We start from the raw sequence: 22,027 nt of genomic DNA on the forward strand, positions 1-22,027 counted from the left end.
AAATTATCTAGCTTTCTTGGTTACTCTGTAAATAACTTTACTGAATGGATAAAATTTTCATGGTTTTGCATGAATGAGCACTCAAGCCTTCAGTGACTTTCATCCATGATTGTTGTCGGTAACTGTCTGGCTAATGGATGCTATGTTGGCCTTTTATACCTAATAGTTGGCCAGAAGCATTATGCTGATGATGCGCAAAAATCAAGGAATTTGCACATGCTGCTGCAGATTATGTTCACCTCCGTAGATAGTGGTTAGCACAGCTGACTGCCATGCCGAGGACCTGAGTTCGACTCCCAGTACTGTCAGGAAATTTTCCTTGGTGGGAGGAGTAGTACAAGGTGCATTCAACCTCTTGAGGCCAACTGAGGAGCTATTTGACTAATAAGTAGCGGTTCCAAGGTCAGAAAACTTGACGATGACTGCGAGTGTGATGTGCTGACCGCATGGCCCTCAGCACTGCATTCGTTGACACCATTGACAGAGGATGACCTGGCTATCGGTCAGGTCTGCTTGGCCAGTTGCGGCCCAGAATGTGAAACTTTACCTACCTTTATGTACCACAGATTGTGTTGATGTTTGCAATGGGGGGATGCTAAGAACACCATGAATCTTTTTGGAAATTAGGTAACTTGAGGTACATAGTTGTAGCAGTGAATATCTGCTGCTATGCACTGCTAAGAATATGGAAACTACCATGGTTTTATTTGATGTTGTATATTCCTATCTTAGTAACTTCCTTTATGAAGGAATCTCAGTAGGTTGAGCCATGGAACAAGAGACAGTTCTATGCTTGTCTGTGAGACTACTCTCCAACCACCAATTTGCATTAATTCAATTAGGCAACAGTGCTCTTTTTGGGCAATACAATTGCTATCACGATCACAAGGAATGTTACAAATTCAAGGAATCCATTAACCATGACTGCCTTATTGAACTTAGTGTCTCTGTTTCTGTTGTCTTCTTGACTTGTCAAAAAAAAAAAAAAAAAAAGGTTGAATGACTTATCTGCCCAGGACCGTTCGTATTTTTCCCCACAGAGAAGAGGAACACGATATGCAGGGCAACCTATAATGCATAGTGGCTCGGGTGGCAAGCCTCTCTGGTGGGTGGTTGAACTGGGTAGGCAGAAATCAGGAAGCCAGTAGTTCACCACTCTGGGCAGGGTGCCGTTGGAGTGGTTACTGAATGCCTGGTATTTTTCCAACGTATCGTCATGGAACATCATTGTTAAAACATTCATTTATTGCTTAGCAAACTATAACAGTTGAGACAGTGCTCGGAGAAGCCAACAATCCCAGGATATGTAAGGTGTAGAGGGCCTGCGAACAGAAGTGGCCATCAGCAGTGGCGCACAATTGGTGGAATGATGATGGCAGTGACTTGGCAAGGATGCTTACCACAACAGTGGGTGGTGGCCCAAAATGCAAACTACAGCCATGTATAAGCCTTGCACCTGCAGGAAGATGAGTTGTCTGTCAGTCTCAGAATCGGCTGCCTAGCTGCACAGGACGGGGTGTGCTGAGGTGCGCAGAATCACACTGTGGATTCAGCATGGATAAGATGGCTCACAACAGCAGCATCTGCCCACACAAGCAGAGGCAGGCAGCTTGGAGTGTGCCCACATGATTGATGACAGCTGAACAGCTGCATGACTCTGAGCTTGATCCGTAGTCCACCATGGCAGGAGGCCAGCAGTGCCTGATCAATGTTTGCCATTGCCATTCTGATTGAATTTTTCAGTAGACCCAGGACATGTGGTTGGTGGAAACACTAGGATTATTCGCAGTGATTGCTTTGACTCCATGTGGCAATAGTAATGGCTTTGTAGCCTGATAAAATAGTTATGTCGGCCATTTTTTGCTTTGAAATCTGTTTACTTCTCAATAGTTTTCCACATATCACATTTATGCAGCCACTTCTCTCATTACAGATAAGGAAAATGAAGATCAACTGTGTGTGCCAGTTGAGCCAAATGATGTAATGCAAGAACTGTGTGCACGAGCTGAATCACCAGTTGAGCCTACGTTCAACATTAAAGAGCCTCGCATTGGAGATTATGTGTTAGTAAAGGAGGAAACATTTGAACTAGCGAAGGACAAACATTGCAAGTAAGCAAGCACATGCCCCTTTATTTAGATAGCACCGTAACTACATTTTAATGTTTACAGTGTTGTTGTTGTTGTTGTTGTTGTTGTATTTCATGTGGCAGTAGCTGAATACTGTCCGAATGCCAGAGGGAGTTATCACACAGTTACAGAAAAAAATGGTTTTTTGAAGCATTTGGACACCTTTTATTGTCAGTTAGTAAATGTTAAAATCCCTGGTAGGTGAGAAGAGAGGATCTTAAGGCCATAATCTAGTCAGGCTAAATAAACAATAAATAAAATAAATAGAAGAAGGAAAACTTGCAAGCCTTCAGAGTTATCCTTTGATGAGCTAGAGTGGACACACACACACACACACACACACACACACACACACACACAGAGGAAGGAGACTGGGGGTGGGTGGCTAACACCTCGGAAGGAGGCCGGTTTGCCAGCTAGGAATGCCGGAGGGGGGGGGGGGGTGGTAGGTACAGTTGTAGCAACCAGTGGGAAGCAGCACATGCTGAAGCCTATGTGGGGACGTGAATTGGGAGGGGGCAAGAGGACGGAGGAAGGGGAAACTGTTCGGTCAAGGGTGTGGGGACAGTGGGTACCCGAGATCGAGGCCAGGACAATTTGGGAGTGAAGGATGTGTTTTAAGGGTAACTCCCACCTGCATGGCTCAGAGAAGCTGGTGGGGGAGGGAAGGATCCAGATGCTGTGAAGCAGCTGTTCAAATTGAGCATGTTGCTTCAGCTGCATGTTGTGACACCGGGTGGTCAGCTTTGTTTATGACAACAGTTTAGCAGTAGCCATTCATCGTGGTGGACAGCTGGTTGGTTGTCATACCAACTTAAAAGGCTGTGCAGTATTTATAGCAGAGTTGGTATATGGCATGGCTCCTTGTGAAAGCATGTGGTCTGGCCTCTGATGAGGCAGGATAAGCCTGTGACAGGACTGGAGTTTGGAGGTACTGGGTAGGTGGAATGAGCAGGTCTTTCACCTTGGTCAGCCACAAGGATATGATCTCTGTGCAAGGGGTTGGGGTTTGGAGTGGCTTAGGGATAGACTAGGATGTTGTGTAGGTTGGGTGGGCAATGGGACACCACTTTAGAAAGAGTGGGAAGGATCTTGGGCATGATGTCCCTCATTTCAGAGCAGAACATGAGATGATAAAAGTTTTGGTGAAACATAGGGTTCATCTGTTACAGTCCAGGGTGATTGTACACTAGGTTTTGCAATGTATTACCTGCTTGTGAATATCTTTGAGAGGCCTTCAGCATACTGTGCGAGAGAGTTCTACTCTGTGCAGATATATCATCCGTGGGTGGCTAGGCCTTGTGGGAGGGATTTTTTCATGTGGAAGGGGTGGCAGCAGTCGAAATGCAGGTGCTGTTGGTGGTTAGTGGGTTTAATGTGCACAGAGGTCTGAATGGAGCCATCAGCGAGGAGTGGAGGTCAATGCCCAAGAAGGTGGCACGTTGGGTAGAGGAGGACCAGGTGAAGTGGATGGAAGAATGAAGCAGATTGAAGGAAAAGTGTTGGGGATGTGAAGAACTGTGGATATTGTGTGCTTGCCCTGAGTCTGGCTCATGAAGGTATCATCAATGAACCTAAACCAGACTAGGGTGTAGGAATTTTTGCAGGCTAGGAAGGTTTCCTCTAGATGGCCCACAAACAGGTTGGCATAGGAGGATGGAATGCGGTTGCCCATGGCTGTGTCATGGATTTGTTTGCATACCTTCCCTTAAAAGAAAATGTAGCTGTGGGTGAGGATATAGTTTGTAAGGTTATGAGGAACGGGGTGATGGGTTTGGTGTCTGATGGAAATTGGGAGAGGTAGTGTTCAATATTGCCAAAGCGATGGGCATGAAGGATGTTGGTGTATGAAGAAGTGACATCAGCAGCGACGAGTAGGAGTCGGAGGATGAGTAGGTGTGGATCTGTTTTCAGGCTGTGTATGCTGTCATATTCTTCTGCTGAAAGGATAGTGTTCTTAGGAAGGGACCTGGGCAACGATGGTGAGGCCAAGTTGGAGGTAATGAATTCCTGGAAACTGACTAGTTGGTTGGAGGGGGGAGGGTCACAGTTGGATGGTGGTATGAACTGGACAAGGGTCAATGATGGGATTAGGTTGGCTGTGGTTGGAGGGATTGGTGGCAAAGAAATGTTTCCACTGTAGGGATCAGGAGAAGGAGAGTAGGTCCTTGACAAGTCCAACATGGCTGGGCAGAAAGTTAGGCCTTTTGATAGGACTGAAAAATTTCTGTGTGCCATGAGGAGTTGGCGTGGGGGTTCATTGTGAGGAGAATAGATGTTGACGGGTAATGGTACCCAAAGGTGGAAGTAGGATGTCAACAGGTTGGACAGTTAGTGGCAGTGGTGTCTGGAGTGCACATGCAGGTTTTGGAGTGCAAAAGTTTCTATTTCAGAATGTTGTGTATGTAATGAAGATTACACAGTAACAGTATCTTATGTAGAGAGTAGAGGTGGGTCAGGGATGTCTGTGCCATGGAGAGGTGTTTTTGCAGTACCAGGTTCATGAGGGATAAGGACTGCTGGAATCTAGAAAGGTGTAGCCTATTGTGAAAGGAGGGGTGGAATCCAGGGAAGGGGATTTTTGTGGTCAGGTCGATCAGGGTGGAAGGGGGGAGGGATTATATGGGTTAGACAGCATTTAAAGAACAGTACATGGGACTGGTTTTTTGCCAGGGAAAGGGATAATTTTCTGTTCTGGTGCAGAAAGGTGGAGCCAGGGCCCCTTAGGGTAGGGATGATGATAAGAAACAGGGAATGGGTGAGTGAAAATGTTAGGTGGTTATAAGGAGAACAGGAAATTAAGCCCCATTCAGTTCGTTTAGTGGAAAGTGTGGAAGAAATTATGCTGGGAACAATAGGATGGTTTTGTGGCATGATGATATTTAGATCGCGCATAACTTATCGTTACATGTGGGGAAAAAAGAAGGAAAGACGAAAGTAATGACTAGAACCATATGTGAGGAGGGATGGGTGGATTCGGATGTTAAATGTTGTGGTTGATAGCTGGGAGGTGTTATAACTGAGATCCAGTGGATGAGTGTTACATAGAACAGTCTGCAGTGCAGTTGTAATGGCTGCGTCCGGTACTGCCGGACATCACGAAAGTTGTGCGCGACCATGTGATGTTATCCGGCACAGGCGAAATGTGTGCATTACAGAAGCAGGCAGGAAAATGCAGGAAAAGATGCAGATGGACAATACAGGAAGACAAGGGATGGAGATCACATATTGTAACAGGGTGTATATGCACCGGGACAAACGTGAAATCTGGGAAAAACACGGGATTTTTTTCATCCAGGAGAAAACAGGGAAAAACTTTGGAATTTTTGATTGTGTTAGTTTTAAGTTAAATTTTTGTAATTTTAACTGGTAAGAACTGATACTCTAACGAAGAATTTTGCTTTAGCTAGCTACTGCAAAATAATACTGCAACAATAAAACATAAACGAGGGAAAGAAAACCAAAGCACACACAAGCGTCTGCCAACAACAAAATGTGTGAAAGCGCTTACGACGAAGACTATTCAATACTTTATAACAACAAAGTGATTCCATTGACTGTTACGTCACAACGGTTTACATTAGGTTCGTTTGAGTAGTTGAGTCGCGTATGTACGAGGGTTGTTTCTTAAGTAAGGTCCGTTCGCGCGTATAGTCCCGTAGTTCGCACGGAAGCCGCAACAAGCCACCGCGCCACTTGCCGGCATCCTTCCCGTTCACGCTGATGCAAGTTGCAGCTCTGTAGCTGACGTGTACGCATCGCTGTGCTACTTTATAATGTTTACGATTATTGAATCGCCCGCCGCGTGTGAGATACGGTCAGTGATACGTTTTTTGACCGCGAGAGCCTATCAGCTGCAGAAATTCATCGTCAGTTAACAGAAGTTTATGGCTTGAATGCAATGAGTGAAGGTAAAGTGCGTCAATGGGTTAGAGAATTTAAAAATGGCCATCAAAACGTCCATGACAAGAACGCTCAGGCCGGCCCTCTGTCATCACTGATGATTTGGTGGCTGCAGTCGAAACAAAGATTCGTGAGGACAGAAGATTCACAATTTCCACTCTTTCTTTGGAATTTCCACAAGTTTCAAGATCGGTTTTGTACAAAACTGTGTCTGAAAACCTAAACTTTAAGAAACTGTGTTCTCGGTGGGTACCCAGACTCCTCACAGAGGACCACAAAGGGAAGAGATTTGCCACTTCATTGGACTTTTTGATTCATTACGAGGAAGAAGGGGATGACATGTTGAGTCAAATTGTCACTGGAGATGAAACATGGGTATCCCATATCACTCCCGATAGCAAGCGACAATCGATGGAATGGCGACACACAACCTCACCCGTCAAGGTCAAAACCAAACAGACGCTGTCAAAGCGCGAGATTATGGCAACTGTATTCTGGGACCGGCGCGGTGTTTTGCTAGTGGACTTACTGCCACAAGGAACGACAATCAACTCAGATGCCTACTGTGCATCTCTAAAGAAGCTCCGCAGAGCAATTCAAAACAAAAGGCGCGGCATGCTGACAAAAGGAGTTTTGCTCCTGCATGATAACGCTAGGCCTCACACCTCTCAAAAGACTCGGGATTTGATTGATTCTTTTGGATGGGAAGTTTTGGACCATGCACAATACAGCCCCGACCTTGCTCCTAGCGATTTTCACCTTTTCCGGTACCTGAAACACCATCTTGGCGGGCAGCGCTTCAATGACGACGATGAAGTGAAAGTGGCCGTGAACTGTTGGCTGTCGGAGCAGGCGGCCGAATTCTTTGAAGAGGGAATTAAAAACTTAGTTGTACGGTATGACAAGTGCTTAAATAAACAAGGCAACAATGTAGAAACGTAGGTAAAAGTGTGTAGAATCGGAAAATAAATTTTTTTTACAAAAGTATTTGTATCTTTTTTAAAAATAAAAACGGCCCTTACTTAAAAAACAACCCTCGTACCTGCTTCCGCTTACGGCTACGTGGGTGTACGGCTGTTACTGTAGCTGTATCAGCAGGAGCAACAAGCAGCCAAGCTTGGTAGCGCAGTCGAAGTTGCAGTGGAGAGGGCGGTAGTCTCTACGTGACCCGTGTTTAGGTTTAGTGATCTTGCTATTTCTTCTTCGTTTACAACTCTCACGCCAAATGAAAACGGATTTCTGTGGCAGTGAGATAGCAAGTGAATCAAAATACATTTACATACTTATGGAAGGCTAAAATATGTTATTAGTTTTAGTTTTCTGATTTGATTTGATTTCCAGGTTTTTTGGAAGTCAAGCATTAATTGCCTTGCAGAACACTGAAGTTGTTTTTGTCGATTTGCTAAAGAAACTTGGCTTTTATTAATCGTTTCCGCAGAGGCAGTCAGTTTATTTGTAACGAAGTGTTTCATTCCGCAGTATTGGCTAGTGTCAACTGTTTGCTGAATTACAAGTACCCGTTTTTATCTCCTGGCACGTATGGGTTATGCCATAAAGAACCAAACATACTCCAGTACTGGTACTCGAAGAAAATTTGCAGCCCGAAAACCACAATGAAAAGTTAAATGTCCGGTTGGGGCTTACTTCTTCGTGAATCTGGACATACGAATGTGCACTTTCAGCTGAATTATGTATTTTAGTCTGGTTTACGAAATTCCGATGCTGTTTGAGTATCCTCTGATGTTATGTTTCGTTTATGATGTACGTAAGATCTCTTAATGCTATGTAGATACCACAGTCTAACATAACAGTTGTGACACTTCGCCGCGATTTTGTTGCCTACTGCGCGAGCTGTGCCCCCAAGCAGCCAGTTCTCTGTTAAGTTCGAAGTGATTGTGAAATCGAAAGCGAATAGTAGTTGTTTATTTTGGTTTGTACAATGGCTTCTACAAATGGGAGCGCAGCGTAGCCCAATAAATTGCAGCAAAAACAAGAAAAAGACATCACATCTTTCTTTTATGTTTCCTAAGGACCCTGAGTGGTATATACCATCATGTTACTAAACTGTATCGTCAGGATTCACTTGCATACTACACCTATATTGATGATTAATGTTTCGTTTTAGGGGCATAAAATGGCTAATCAATAGCAGACGAGAAGATCTTATGAAAAAATACCCTGTTTACCTTTATTATAAAATTAAGTTTTGTCCGCTACACGTCGAACGAAACCAGTTCACGAATGCAGACAATAATAAACTCGTGTGGAATGCGGATAACCACATTGTTTGACATTTCAAATAAGCCACCGCAACTGATGATGTAGAGGAAATTGCCACAAAGGTTCGACAATCCGTCTAAAGCTGTAAAACACTCCTATGGCTCAGAAGCAGCCAGTTCAACTCCCCATATATCAGTGCCAGATTCGTCTGAATCTTCAACACAGACCTCCTTTGACGATGAAGTGGTAAAATAAAGTGCAGTTACTCGCTTCTAGAAAAAGCGTGCGGAGTATGAGAATATGCAGGTCGCTAGACTTCGTGCAAAATTGTTATGGGACGAGGTCAAGTACAGACAGCAACAGAAACTGCATCAGAAGGATTAAAGTGATGAAGGACAAACAAATTTTGAAAACTATAGGATCCCGCTATTTTTTATTTTTTTTTTTTTTATTTTTTAAAAGATGCCCTTGACTTGTTGTTAAGCCAGATTAGCATGCCGTCTGCAAGATGGAAAGACGAAAATAACCTGTTTGCTCTACATTTATTGTATTATAGCAGTAAGACAAACAAGTTTTGCCAGAATGTTTTATGTTTCCGTCAGTGTGTATTCAACTCCCTGTTATCGGAAGATAGGTGGGAAGAATTTTTGCAAATAGATGACACCAACAAAAAGTTTGAGAAATTCTCTAGTATCTTCATTGATTACTTTGAAATTGCATTCCCTCTCAAAACACAAGACATAAGAGACACAGCTAAAAAAAGCAAAGCTATGGATAACAACACAGATCAAAATATCAAGTGTGAGGAAAAGAGAATTACTCATATGCAGGAAAAACAATAACATATCCCCTCTTCTAAACAGTTACATACAGGAATACATTCTAATCTACAGAAGAGTGATACGACAGGCAAAAAAATGGCCAATGATAAGTCCGTAACAGAACCAGCAAATAAAAGCCAAGCAGTATGGAAAGTCATAAAGAAGGAAGCAAATAAAATGTCCCATAAAATGGAAAATATCACTCTTAACCATGAGAACAAGAGTATAACTGACTCCCAACACATCACAGATCTTTTTAAATGTGACTTTGCAGAGATCACAAATAATTTAATAGTCAGTGACAAAACAGATACTAGAAAGAAACAGAAAAACAAAGTGCACCCTTGTTCCTCTTCAATCTACATTGATGGAACAACCCCAGATGAAATCATCAGTGCTGCATCAGCTCATAGGAAAATGTCATCAGGGATTGATGATATTCCTGATTACATCATAAAGCAATGTACTAAAAGCATTTCACTTCCTCTTGCAGACATAGTACATTCATCTTTCTGACAGGCACATTTCCATACAGTTTAAAAATTGCTAAAGTAGTCCCTATCCATAAGAAAGGAGACCAAACAAATATAGAAAACTATAGACCAGTTTCATTATTATCAGGCTTTAGTAAAATCATAGAAAAAGTAATATATAATACAAAATTCTCACTGATTCTCATCATGGATTCAGGAAAAATAACAACCAGTGTAATCTATGATTTTATAGAAAATGCTCTGTAAGCAATAGACAAAAAACAAAGAGCCACCGGCATATTTTTAGACTTAAGTAAAGCCTTTGACATACTGGACCACAATAAACTATTGGGAAAGCTCCAAGTATATGACATTAGAGGCACTGCAATAAAATGGTTCACTTCGTACTTGATGAACTGGATACTGAAACTACAAATAAAACATGAACTAAAGGAAAACACCAGGACATGCTTCTCAGATGCAGAAGTTCTAAATAAAGGAGTCCCTCAGAGATCCATTTTTGGACCAATCCTCTTTCTCCTATATATATGAATGATCTAGACCTGAACATTGAGCCACAAACAAACACTTTTTTTAGCAGATGACACAATCATCCTAATTACAGGAAATACCCCAAATCAGCTTCAAACAGCTGTTAATAATACTACAGAACAGCTAAATAGAAGGTTTGAGCTGAATAAATTTATGATAAATACCAAAAAGCAACATTCCTAAATTTCTGTTTAAAAGGTGATTCATGCTGCACCAGTGTGACAATAAACTCCAAGAAAGTTTCATCTTCTCCGGAAACAAAGTTTTTAGGCTTATGGCTTCAAAATAACTTCAAATGGCACACACATATAAACAAAATTAATGGAACACTAAATAAAATATGTTAAAGTCTGCACATACTCTCTGTCAAAGCAAGTTATAGCACTGTCCAAACTGCCTACTTTGCACAATTCCACAGCATCCTCCAGTACAGAATTATATTCTGGGGAAATACGCCATCTAGTTGAGTCATCTTAACTCAAAAAAGAACTGTAAGAGCAATCCAACCTGCTCGACAAACAAATTTTTTGGTAACCCCTCTTCGAAAAGTCACCAATTCTCCCTCTTCCCTGTATGTGTATACTAGAAATCTGCAAATATATTAGAAACAATTTAAAAGATGTAAATGAAAATTTTAATATCCATGAACATGATGCAAGACAAACGGAAAAGTTTCATGTCAAGTCAATAAGGACATCAGCCTATAAAACCTCCACAGTAAACAGCACTACACAAATTTACAATAGTCTTCCAAATAAAGTAAAAGACATATCATCATACATACTCTTTTGTAAAACCCTAAGGGCATTCTTATTGGATCATTGCCTCTATTCAGTAGCAGAATTTCTAGATCATTTAAGATGCAAAAGACTTGAAACAAGACAGTGCAGCTACTGCAAGAACCTTTGTGGATAAAGCTAAAATTAATGTATCTGCTGAAATAATTACTGTATTATATATAATCTCCCACAATCTGGAAAGATTATAGGATGAATCAGTAAATCATTACATAGGTATGTGGAAGACATACAAATAAAATGTGGGTTAAGTGGCAATATGTTCCACCTTTTAATGCGGAAGGTACAGCAGTTCTCCAATAATGATAAACTAGTGTATATCTCATTGGATGAAACATCTCTAATGGCAAATTTAACATATGACAGCACTTTTAACAGTTTTATTGGCTTTGAGGACTTTGTTGCTTGTCCCACTTCGAATAATATAACGGATGGAGGTAGTGCTTGTGGCAACAGGTGACAATGACTAAAACACAGTAGGCCTACAGAAAGACAAGTGGGGTGTCAATCCCTTTTGCATGTAGAGATGTCTGTGCTTCTTATGTGGAATCTATGTGTTTATATTCCGTTGATATCAACGCGGTAAGCTACAGTTCTATCCAACGTAACAAGTGTTTCTTCACGAATGTGTTGTAACTTGCCACTGGATTCATGATTTTTATCCCTACTTCTGCTTACTTTAGAATCATTTTTAGAAACATCTCTGTCTTCTGATATTACACAAACTTGTGGATAGCAAAAAATAATTCAAATATTTTGTAAGTCACATAGGAAAGGGATGCAAAACAAATATTATGTTTATGATGCATCTGAAGTTCTCCTTTCTCACCCCTTGGAGTGCTAGTGTCGCTCCAGCTGTCAAACAGTAACAACTTTTTCAGTAGTGAGTGTTGCGTCTGTTATGGTAGACTGCGGTAGATGTGAATATGTGGGCTTCCTACATCATCGTAGCTGCGCATGCATAGTAACACAGTTTTCTGGCACTCTGACAACTGCTGCAATTAATTCTAACAGGTTGCAGGAAAATATTGTGAATGGTGGTTGAAAGGCATTATTTTCAAAGTAAATTTCATTTTATGCAGGATGAATTACATTATGTGTGCGAAATCACAGAGCGTTTGATTCTCATTTAAAGCCTAACAATCTGAAAGGGCAACAATTTCGAGCCCAGAAGTTTGTGTAATATTTAAGATTTTACTGGCACATTTGTGTGATGTATATTAAAGTCCAACACTTGCAAAAAAGACCAATATTATATGTGAAATCGTAGCTTATCTTGTAACTACACCATGTATATTAATTTAAACCATTAACTTTTCCTATTTATGTGTTCGCGCTACTGAACAGTGATGTTGGTTGCTATTGGCTGACTATGTCACGTGTCCTATGCCTTGAATATCTGTTATCATCAGTTGGCGAGATCACACGACATCAACTATGATTGGCTTACTAAAGCGCATCACAATCTCGATTTCAATGCTTCGGAAACCAACGTGCTATGTTTGGTGGAATTCAAATATATACTTTCATAATACAAAAATATGCAGCGTACGTGCTGCTGCACGTCAAAGATCTTTCTAAAATGCACTTCTTTCTTTTTGTGTGTGTGTGTGTGGGGGGGGGGGGGGGGGGAGCAGGGAGAATGGTTTGTTTTCTAAAGTGCCTGGAAGTTCCACGCCAGTGTATAAAACCTTAACCATTCAAAAGATTGATAAGTTTTATGGTTCCGAGTCACTTAACAAGGAAAAAGTGTATTTTTAACCCGGAAAAATCCGGGAATTTTTTTTCCTTGTCCACATATACACCCTGTGTAACAAAGGAGGTACAACATGATGTGTGGAAGGAAGTGAGCCACAAGGCATATAAATCTTGTAGGAAAGTTCTTGTCAATTGTAAATACTTCAGAATTAAAGGAGACCACTTACTAAATAACAGAAGCAATGAGTCATCAATAGGCACACATAAGAGAAGAAACACCTGCTTGCACACACCCGCTGACACACGTTCATATTCCTACATGGTGTTGGCTAGATTGACAGTGCCAATGCTATTTGTGGCAGTGGGCTGGTTGTGGTGGTGGTAGAGTCAGGTCCTTGGGAAGTGGGACACACTCAAGACTATGTAGGGACATGAATTGGGAGGGGGTGACCGGATGAAGGAAGGGGCAGCTGTTGGGGGAAGGGTGTGGGGACAGTGCAGTGAATTACCTGAGATTGAGGCCAGGATGACCACTACACCTTTATCTCCCAGAACCCTACTCATAACTGTTGATGCCACCTCCCCATACACCAACATCCCCTCATTAACATGACCTTTCTGCTATCAAATATTACCTGTCCAAACATCCATCAGACTTCAGTCCCACCACATCAATTCTTAAACATCTTTCCTACTATATCCTGACCCAGTACTACTTTTTCTGTGAAGGGAATGTTTACAAACTAGTCCGCGACACAGCCATGGGGACCCACATATCACCCTCCTATGCCAGCTCGTTTGTGGGCCATCTAGAGGAAACCTTCCTAGCCTCCCAAAGCTCCCAATCCATAGGCCAGCTCAGTACCATTGATGATATCTTCATGATCTGGACTTGGGGCGAAGACAGCCTTTCCACATTCCTTCACATCCGCTTCACCTGGTTCTCCTCTACCCATCATGCCACCTTTTTGGACGTTGACCTCCATCTCACCGATGTCCACACTTTTGTCCACATTAAACCCACTAACCACTAACAGTACCTGCATTTCAACAGCTGCCATCCCTTCCACCCGAAAAAATAATAATAATAAAAAAAATGCTCCTATTCAGCCTAACCACCTGCAGTGACCAGAACTCTCTTGCCCAGATGCTGAAAGCCTCACAAAGGCCTTCACAGGCAGGCAATTACCACCCCCCACCCCACCCACCCCCACCCCAAACCTAGTCCACAAATAGCTTTCCTATGCCATATCCCCTCACACACACCCAATTCTCCCACCGCTCCCGAGAATCAGACACAAAGGACGGCCCCCTCATCACCCACTATCACCCTGGACTGGAACAAGTGAACCATATCCTTTGCCAGGACATTGATTAGCTCTCATCCTGCCCTGAAATGAGGGACATTGTACCCAAGTTCCTTCCCACCCCTCCTAAAACACTGTTCTGTTTCCCACCCAACCTACACAATATCCCAGTCCATCCCTATGCCACTCCCCCTCCCAACCCCTAGCCACAGGAATCATATCCTTGTGGCTGACCAAGGTGCAAGACCTGTCCAATCCATCAACTCAGCACCTCCTACTCCAGTCCCGTCACAGGCTTATGCTACCCCATCATAGGCTGGACTACGTGCTTTCACAAACAGCCATGTCATATACCAACTCTGCTGGAAACACTGCACAGCCTTTTATGTTGGTGTGACTACCAACCAGCTGTCCACCAGGATGAATGGACACTGCCAAACTATTGTCATGAACAAAGTTGACTACCTGGTGGCACAATATGCAGCTGAAAATAACATGCTCAAATTCAATGGCTGCTTCACAACCCAAGCCATCTGGATCCATCCTTGCACCACCAGCTTCTCTGAACTACACAGATGGGAGTTATCCATACAATATGTCCCCCATCTATGTAATAACCCTGGCCTCAATCTCAGGTAACACACTGTTTCTGCATCCTCCACCCAACAATTTCCTCATCCTCCATCCTGTCAACTCCTCCCAGTTCATGTCCCCACATAGCCTTCAGTGTGTGCTGCTTCCCACTGGCTGCTACAACTGTGCCTGCTATCCCCACCCTCAGTCCCTCCTGTTACCACTCACGCCTCTCTCCCTGTACCCACCCCACCCGACATTACCCCCACAACAACCAGCCCACATGCTGCAAGTAGTGTTGGCACTGTCAGTCTAGATGGCACCGTGTGTGTGTGTGTGTGTGTGTGTGTGTGTGTGTGTGTGTGTGTGTGTGTGTGTGTGTTTTTGAAGGATAACTATAATAGCTAGCAAGTTTTCGTACTTTTGTATGTACCTATCGATGGCTCATTGCTTCTGCTTTTCAGTGAGTGGTCTGTCTTAATACTAAAGTATTTACATTCTACAAGAACTTCCCTAAAACAAGTAAAATAAATAAATATCCCGTCTGCCATCTACACCCATGTCGACAGGCACATCATTTTGAGTTGGTTAGACTCCCAGTGCTAGATGGAGTTATTCCATATCTAATGAGGCTGGATAGTAAATTTAATTGCTGCCACTGGAATGACCTTTTAAACTATCTATTATCAATTATGTGGTACCAAAATGTACACATAATATTAATATTCTTGAGTACAACATGATTTTACAGACTTTTAGTACTTGGTCCAGTCACATTCATACGATCACTGCCTATGTTCAACATCAACGTTCAGTAACTACTCACAGGTGGCAGCACTAGCAGTGGAAGGTATATGAAGAATGTCAGGGGAACATGGAAAACAGTGCAGTTGTTGTTGTAATGTGAAAATGGAGTGATTTATCTGACATCCAAAAGGACATGATCATTGGCTTTTGGGCCAAGGGGGCAAACATTTCTGAAATGACTAAGTTTGTAAACTGTTTGTGTGCCACCATGGTGAAAATATACCATGCATGACAAAATGGTGCTATACAGAACTGGCCTTGAGGCAACTGAGGTGCACCACAGGAGATGGGTGAGCGACAGCTGCGGAGATATCTATGTGTTAATGGACATGCGGCCGTTAAGCAACTGACCACCCAGATTAACCAAGGGCCTACCAACATTGTCTCCACAACAACTGTTAAGTGAATGTTGCTGTGTCTGGGTCTCCACAGCAGGCATGTGTTTCATGCACCCATGCTGACTGCCTTTCATCGGTGATGAAGATTGGAATTTGCACACCAGTACAACAACTGTACATCCACTGAGTGGCGACCGGTGGCCTTTACAGATGAATCACATTTTATTCTCCATTACACAGTTGGCCTTTGGTGTGAGCGGCATGAAAGGTCTGTAAGCAAACATCCTGGAACAATGTTCGGAAGGGTCCATGCCTGAGGAGGGGGTGTTATGGTCTGGGGAATATTTTTGTGGCATTCCCTGGGTGACTTCGTCATTATGAGAGGTACAGTGAAGCTACACAACTATGCATCTATCCGCAGGGACCGTATTCAGGCTGTTGACAGGTGGTCACATTAAAGTGATAGGCTGGTGTATAAAACTAATGTAATCCTGTTGTTAATAGTATTAATGAAATTTTGATTGTTTAAACATTGGACGGTGTGAGGATGTGCTGAAAATAATGCCTCCAAATTTTTTAAGTGAGAACTCTTAAAGCCTTTTAAATAATACAAACGGTATTAACATTGTATAATGGGTGTTCCACAATTAATGCAACACATTTTTGTCTCAGTCAGTTTCATTTGAAAAAAATGTGGAATTTGTTGTAGGACATTGTGGAATATTCCCAGTTCAGCCCCTATAGTTTCATGAAGTTCAGATAGGTGGAAGTGCTATACATAGTTTCAAAATGGTGTCTTTAATGAAGGTGTGTTCCAAGCAGAGAGCTGTCTTTGAGTTTCTTTTGGCAGGAAACCAGAGCATCACATATATTCATAGGCACTTCCAGAATGTCTGCAGAGACCTGGCAGTGGTGGCATGGTGAGTTGTTGAGTGAGGCATCTGTCGTCATCACAACAAGGCCATACAAACCTGTCCAATCTCCCGTCTGCCGGCCTGTCACACACAACTGCGAGTACCGCATTGTTGGAACATGTGGACACACTCATTCGAAGTGATTGATTGTGGATCACAATCAAACACCTTGCTGCTCAACTGGATGTTTCTGTAGGTATCCACCAGTTGGGGTACTCAAAGGTGTGTGCCTACAGCCCAGATCTCACACCCTCCGACTTTCTTCTGTTTGACCCAATGAAGGGTACACTCTGTGGGAAGCAGCACATAGATGATGGGGAGGTTATGGATGCAGCAAGATGTTAGCTCTGACATCAACCATTAGGGTGTTACCATGCAGGCATACAGGCCCTTCCAGTAAGTTGGCATAAGGCCATCACATTAAACAAAGGTTGTATTGAAAAATAGGGTTTTGTAGTGAAAAGAGTGGGAAATAATATAGGTATAAGAATCCTGAGTGAAAACAACCTACTTTCAGAAAAAATATGTTGCATTACTTATTGAACACCCCTCATATACCTTTATTCTTCATGTCTACATCTTTGCAGCACTCTGCTGCTAGAGGGCTCTGAACAGTAGCGTGTAACATGACGGTGTGTGATGTGTACTATGTCAGCACATGAGGAACAGTGTGCTGTAATGAAGTTTCAAATTTGAAGAGTTTGTATGTGCATGGAGCATCTTCTCCTTCATCATGACTATGCCAGACCACACATGAGTACTGCAACATGTACAACATTGTCATCGATCATCCTCCACACAGTCCTGACTTGGCCAGACACGATTTTCATCTGTTTCCAGAACTTATAGAACGTCTTGGAGAATTTCACTTTGATAGTGATGAAGCAGTGCAAGAAGAGGTAAGGGTATGGCCCATCAACAAAGTCAAACTTATCTCTTGTGGGGAGAAATATGTTCATCACCAGGATAACTATGTTGAGAAATAATATGTAGACATGAAGAATGAAGATGTAGAATGTTAATAACATTTGTTTTATTTAAAAAGCTATTAAGAGTTTTCTATAAAAAATTCAGAGGCATTACTTACTAACATGCCTTTGTGTGTGAATAGAAACTGGGGGCTGAATGAAATAACTAGTGTTGAGAATAAATGAAAATGCAACAAAAATCTCAAAAAACACATGACCACAGGAAACAGAAATACTGATCAAGACTGTAAGATTTTTAATGTAACAGCATAATATTTGGTCATTTCTATACAGCATTCAGAGTTCATTTTTATTTTGATTACTTTGATAGAAAGAATGCACTCATTACTATAATTACGACAAAATTTGTTCTTCAGCAAGCAGACAGATGTACTGTTTTGAGCATGAAATGAAATTACAAGATAGTAAATGCAAGAGAAGGTACAATGTTCTGTGAAAATGAGAAAGACAATGATGATTGTGACAGCGAAGAACGGAGAAGCTTCTTATCGTCACACTTTTATTGGAAACATAAGCATGCAAACACTCATAACAGAATTGTTGTTAGTGTGTTACTCATTTTGCAAGAGGTATGTGCTAGAAAGTAAACTGTAACTCAGCTGTTCTTGGAATGTGCAGGGGCTGGACAAAAATTGGAAACACCATGAGAAATGCATTTTTTAACATAAATACAGATGCTAGCCAAGCCTCCAGATTGTACTGTTGTATTTGACCACTAAAGGCACCTATGCAATGTGTTCAATACATTGCAAGTGTCATGGAGTATGGGAACTGTGTTCTCTGTAGTTGTGAGTGAGTGCATTATATTTGAGCTGAGTGAATTCTTATGTGGGTAAATTTTTGGTGTTGGTATGGTGGGGTTTTTGTAACCAAGGTAGCCAAAGTGTTTGGTGTTTCTTGAGGCATTATATAGAAGATTTATACTGCGCGCAAGGAAAGAAGAAAAATGTCATGCACTAATTCACAATGCGGATAAAAGTGTTTCGAGTGATCATGACAGATAGTAATTGAAGAGGACTGTGACAAAAAGCTGTAAAAGTCACTGCAGAACTAATATCACACCTGTGAACCCTATCACCACCAAAACAACACAAAGGAAGCTCCATAAATAGGGAAATGCAGGATGAGCTGTAATTCCAAAACCACTCATCAGCGATGCAAATGTTCGTAAGAGGAAAACGTGTTGCTGAAGCCATAAAACCCAAACAGTGGAGCAATGGGTGGATGTCATTTGGCCGGATGAGTCTTGTTTCACGCTATTTCCAACTTCTGGCCAAGTTTATGTCTGAAGAGTGAAACGTGACAGGGGTTCAGTGATGATTTGGACAGCCATATCATGGCACCCATGGTTACTCTCGAAGTTTACATTAATGCCAAGGATTTTATGCCCATTTTATCTGATGAGGATGATCCCATGGTACAGTGTTTGTTCCCAGTGGTGATGCTGTGTTCCAAGATGACAGGGCCCTGCTTACACAGCCTGCATCGTCCAGGACTGGCCTTGTGAGCATGAGAATGAATTGTATCTCTCCTGGCCACCACAGCCACTAGATCTTGATAATATTGAGTCTTTGTGGTCTGTTTTGGAGAGAAGGGTGTGCAATTTATATCTACCTCCATCATCATTGCCTGAACCTGGCAATATATTGCAGGAAATGTGATATAAGATTCATTGAAAACTATAGAGGACCTTTGTTTACCCACTCCGAGGCGACTGGAATGCCAACAGGTTTCCTACTCCATATTGGGCATGGTGATGTGTTTTTGGTTTTTCCATATTTGTCTGCCTCCTATGAATCACAACAATAGACCTCTTCAGAATATGCTATTCCTCTTCTGTAGTGTCTTCTGCTGAAGTTTTTTTGACCATCTCCATAACATTCTTGCACTTATCAAATGATCCTGTGATGTAACGTGTTGCTCTTTGTTGAATTTTTTCTCTCTCTCTTCTATTAATCCACCTGGCATGGGTCCCAGACTGATGAACAGTACTCAAAACCTATGTTTTATGGCTGGTACCATTTCCAGTGGTGTGTCACCAATAGTGTAATTGAGAAGTATTGTATTTCTTCACCTACTACTATTTATGCATGATATGTTGCATTTATCTACCTTAAGGGTCAACTGCCAGTACTTGGAGTGACAGTCTTCAGATCTTCCTGTGTTTCGCTACAGGCTTTTGGCATAGCAGTCTGACTGTAGACAACAGCATGATTTGTGAACATCCTCACTGAACTTCTGACATTATCCACTTGATTGTTCACATATATTATAAATGTTACTGACCTTGTAACACTTGCTTGGGGTACTCGCAAAATTAACTGTGCATCATTTAATCCCATTGAGAACACTATGTTGCTTTGCCTTTTCTGAGTCTTCTGATCCAGTTACAGATCTGATCCGTTACTTGGTAAGCTCATAATTCATTCACTAAGTGGCAGTATGGTGTTGTACTGAATACTGTCTGGGAATTGAGGGCCATCTCCAGACGTGTCTTCACTGGTCATCCGGACTCAGTTTGAAGAGGGGCTCACAACTGAATACAGTTCTACTCCAGTCAATGAGATTGCAAGTCGAAAACGTCCCTGGACAGCGGTGGAATGCCAACCTGACTGGCGCCCATCATGCCGCCTGACAACCATGGGTGATGATCTGGGGTGCCACTTCTTTTCATAGCAGAACCTCTTTGGTTGTCATCTGCTACATCCTTACAACACAGTTGTACATCAACAATATTCTACATCCCGTTTTGTTCCATTTCATGGCAAGCCATCCTGGGCTTGCAATTCAGCAAGATAATTCCTGCCTGCACACAGTGAGAATTTCTACTGCTTGTCTCCATGCTTGGCCAGAAAGGTCACCAGATTTCTCCCCATTTGAGAACCAACATGTTAGTGAATTGGTCAGTTTGCAAAGCTCTTTCTCTTAAATAAATTGTCCATTTTTTCTGAAATTTTGAACATTTTTTTGTCTGTACATGTACATCACATGTACTGATTTCCATCCCACTGGGATTATTCCTTTGTATATTTGGGGGTGTAAGACATTATCCACACGAATTGGTTCTGTTACTAACTTCTCAATGCATTTTTCACAAAGAAGTTGTAATTAAATCCCTCTCAAATTCCTGTACCTGGTACTAGATTTAATCACATGACTCTCCTATTCTATAGCTGGTAAGTTGAAATCTCCCCTCTAATGCTATAATCTGATGAGTGAAATTACAATATTTATTAATTTTTTTTCTTAAATGCTCTCCGCCACAGTGCCTTGTATGCTTAACTCCTCCCAGATTATTTTACAACCAAAATTTGTAATATCCTCAGTAGATATTATTGAACTCCTTGTGTCAATAAATATGCCACCACCGTAGTTATCTAGCCTTCCCCTGTGATACATATGCAGTCTGAATTTAATATTTCACTGCTGTACGATTCTGGTTTCAGCCCGCTTTCTGTTTGTAATACTGTGTGGGCATTATTAACTCATAAGCAAGACAAATTCTGGGACCTTTCTATGGATGATCCTGCAGGTTACTAATACCATATTATCATATTCTCTTTCTGATGAGCAAGGACAAAAGTATTCATCCAAGTGTAATGTGAGTGATTCTTCTCTGATTATGGCAGGTAATTCATCATTGACCCTGTGGAGGAATTAGCCTAAAAATACCCAGTTGGCAAGTCACATTCGAGCAGCTGCATCCTTTATGTAGAGCACACCTAACCTATTTGAGGGGTACAGTTCTCCGTCTGATAGTGGAAAATGAGAAACTTGCATCCAAGATAGTCATACAGTTGCTTGAGCCTATAGTTTAGGCCATTCTCTCAGCTCGAAACCAGAGGATTGCAATCAGTAATGGATGTGATCCTGCAAACAGTATTTCCATGTGTGTGGCTAAATTGTGTTTACCAATTCAACCAGCAATCCAAAAGAAAGGACAGACAGACTCGGAGCCCAGGTTGCAAGTGTCATTCATGCTGACAGGAGGTACAGTTTGCAGCTGGTTGCACCCAGTAGGTTCAGACGACCAGAGCCACCTCCACATATTGGACAAGACTTCCAGGCAGACTGAGTGCAACCTGTTCTTCTTTCCCAATGTAGCTGCTGTTCGCCAGAGGCACTCTATTACCCACCTAATATTGGAATACCCAACGACCAATGTACGTGTGCTCCGTGCTTGTGTAAACTTGGCTGGAAAATTGGCTACTGGCCCAACAAACGAGGTGTCCTGTACTGGCTCAGATGTGTTATCAGCACTGGGCAGCACCTCATAACTGTTGCTATGGCACAAGGTCATAGCTTGTGAATCCAGTTCCCACATTCACTTTCTGCCCAGGGATACGCAATCCCACCTGTCCACGACTCACTCTCAAGTGAGGACAAACTGGTCAGATATTACACACTGGAAAATGGTGACATGGGGATTACAGGGGCACCAGAGTCATCACAGCATTCTCTACATGTGCTCCAGCATCGCTGCACCTTAGGATAGTAGCCTGAAGC

At 42.1% G+C, this 22,027-nt stretch overlaps 1 protein-coding gene across 4 annotated transcripts in view; it reads left to right on the forward strand.

Moving 5' to 3' along the window:
• Positions 1 to 22,027, forward strand: part of LOC126248927 (oocyte zinc finger protein XlCOF6.1-like) — an 85,093-nt gene that overhangs the window by 57,520 nt on the left and 5,546 nt on the right. For all 4 annotated transcript variants that reach the window (XM_049950430.1, XM_049950431.1, XM_049950432.1 and 1 more), the window contains one exon: positions 1,934 to 2,111. In XM_049950430.1, the coding sequence (XP_049806387.1) occupies positions 1,934 to 2,111 (178 nt within the window). The remainder of the gene's footprint in view (positions 1 to 1,933; positions 2,112 to 22,027) is intronic.

This window comes from Schistocerca nitens, chromosome 3 (genome assembly GCF_023898315.1).
Source record: "Schistocerca nitens isolate TAMUIC-IGC-003100 chromosome 3, iqSchNite1.1, whole genome shotgun sequence".
Classification (NCBI taxonomy): domain Eukaryota; kingdom Metazoa; phylum Arthropoda; class Insecta; order Orthoptera; family Acrididae; genus Schistocerca; species Schistocerca nitens.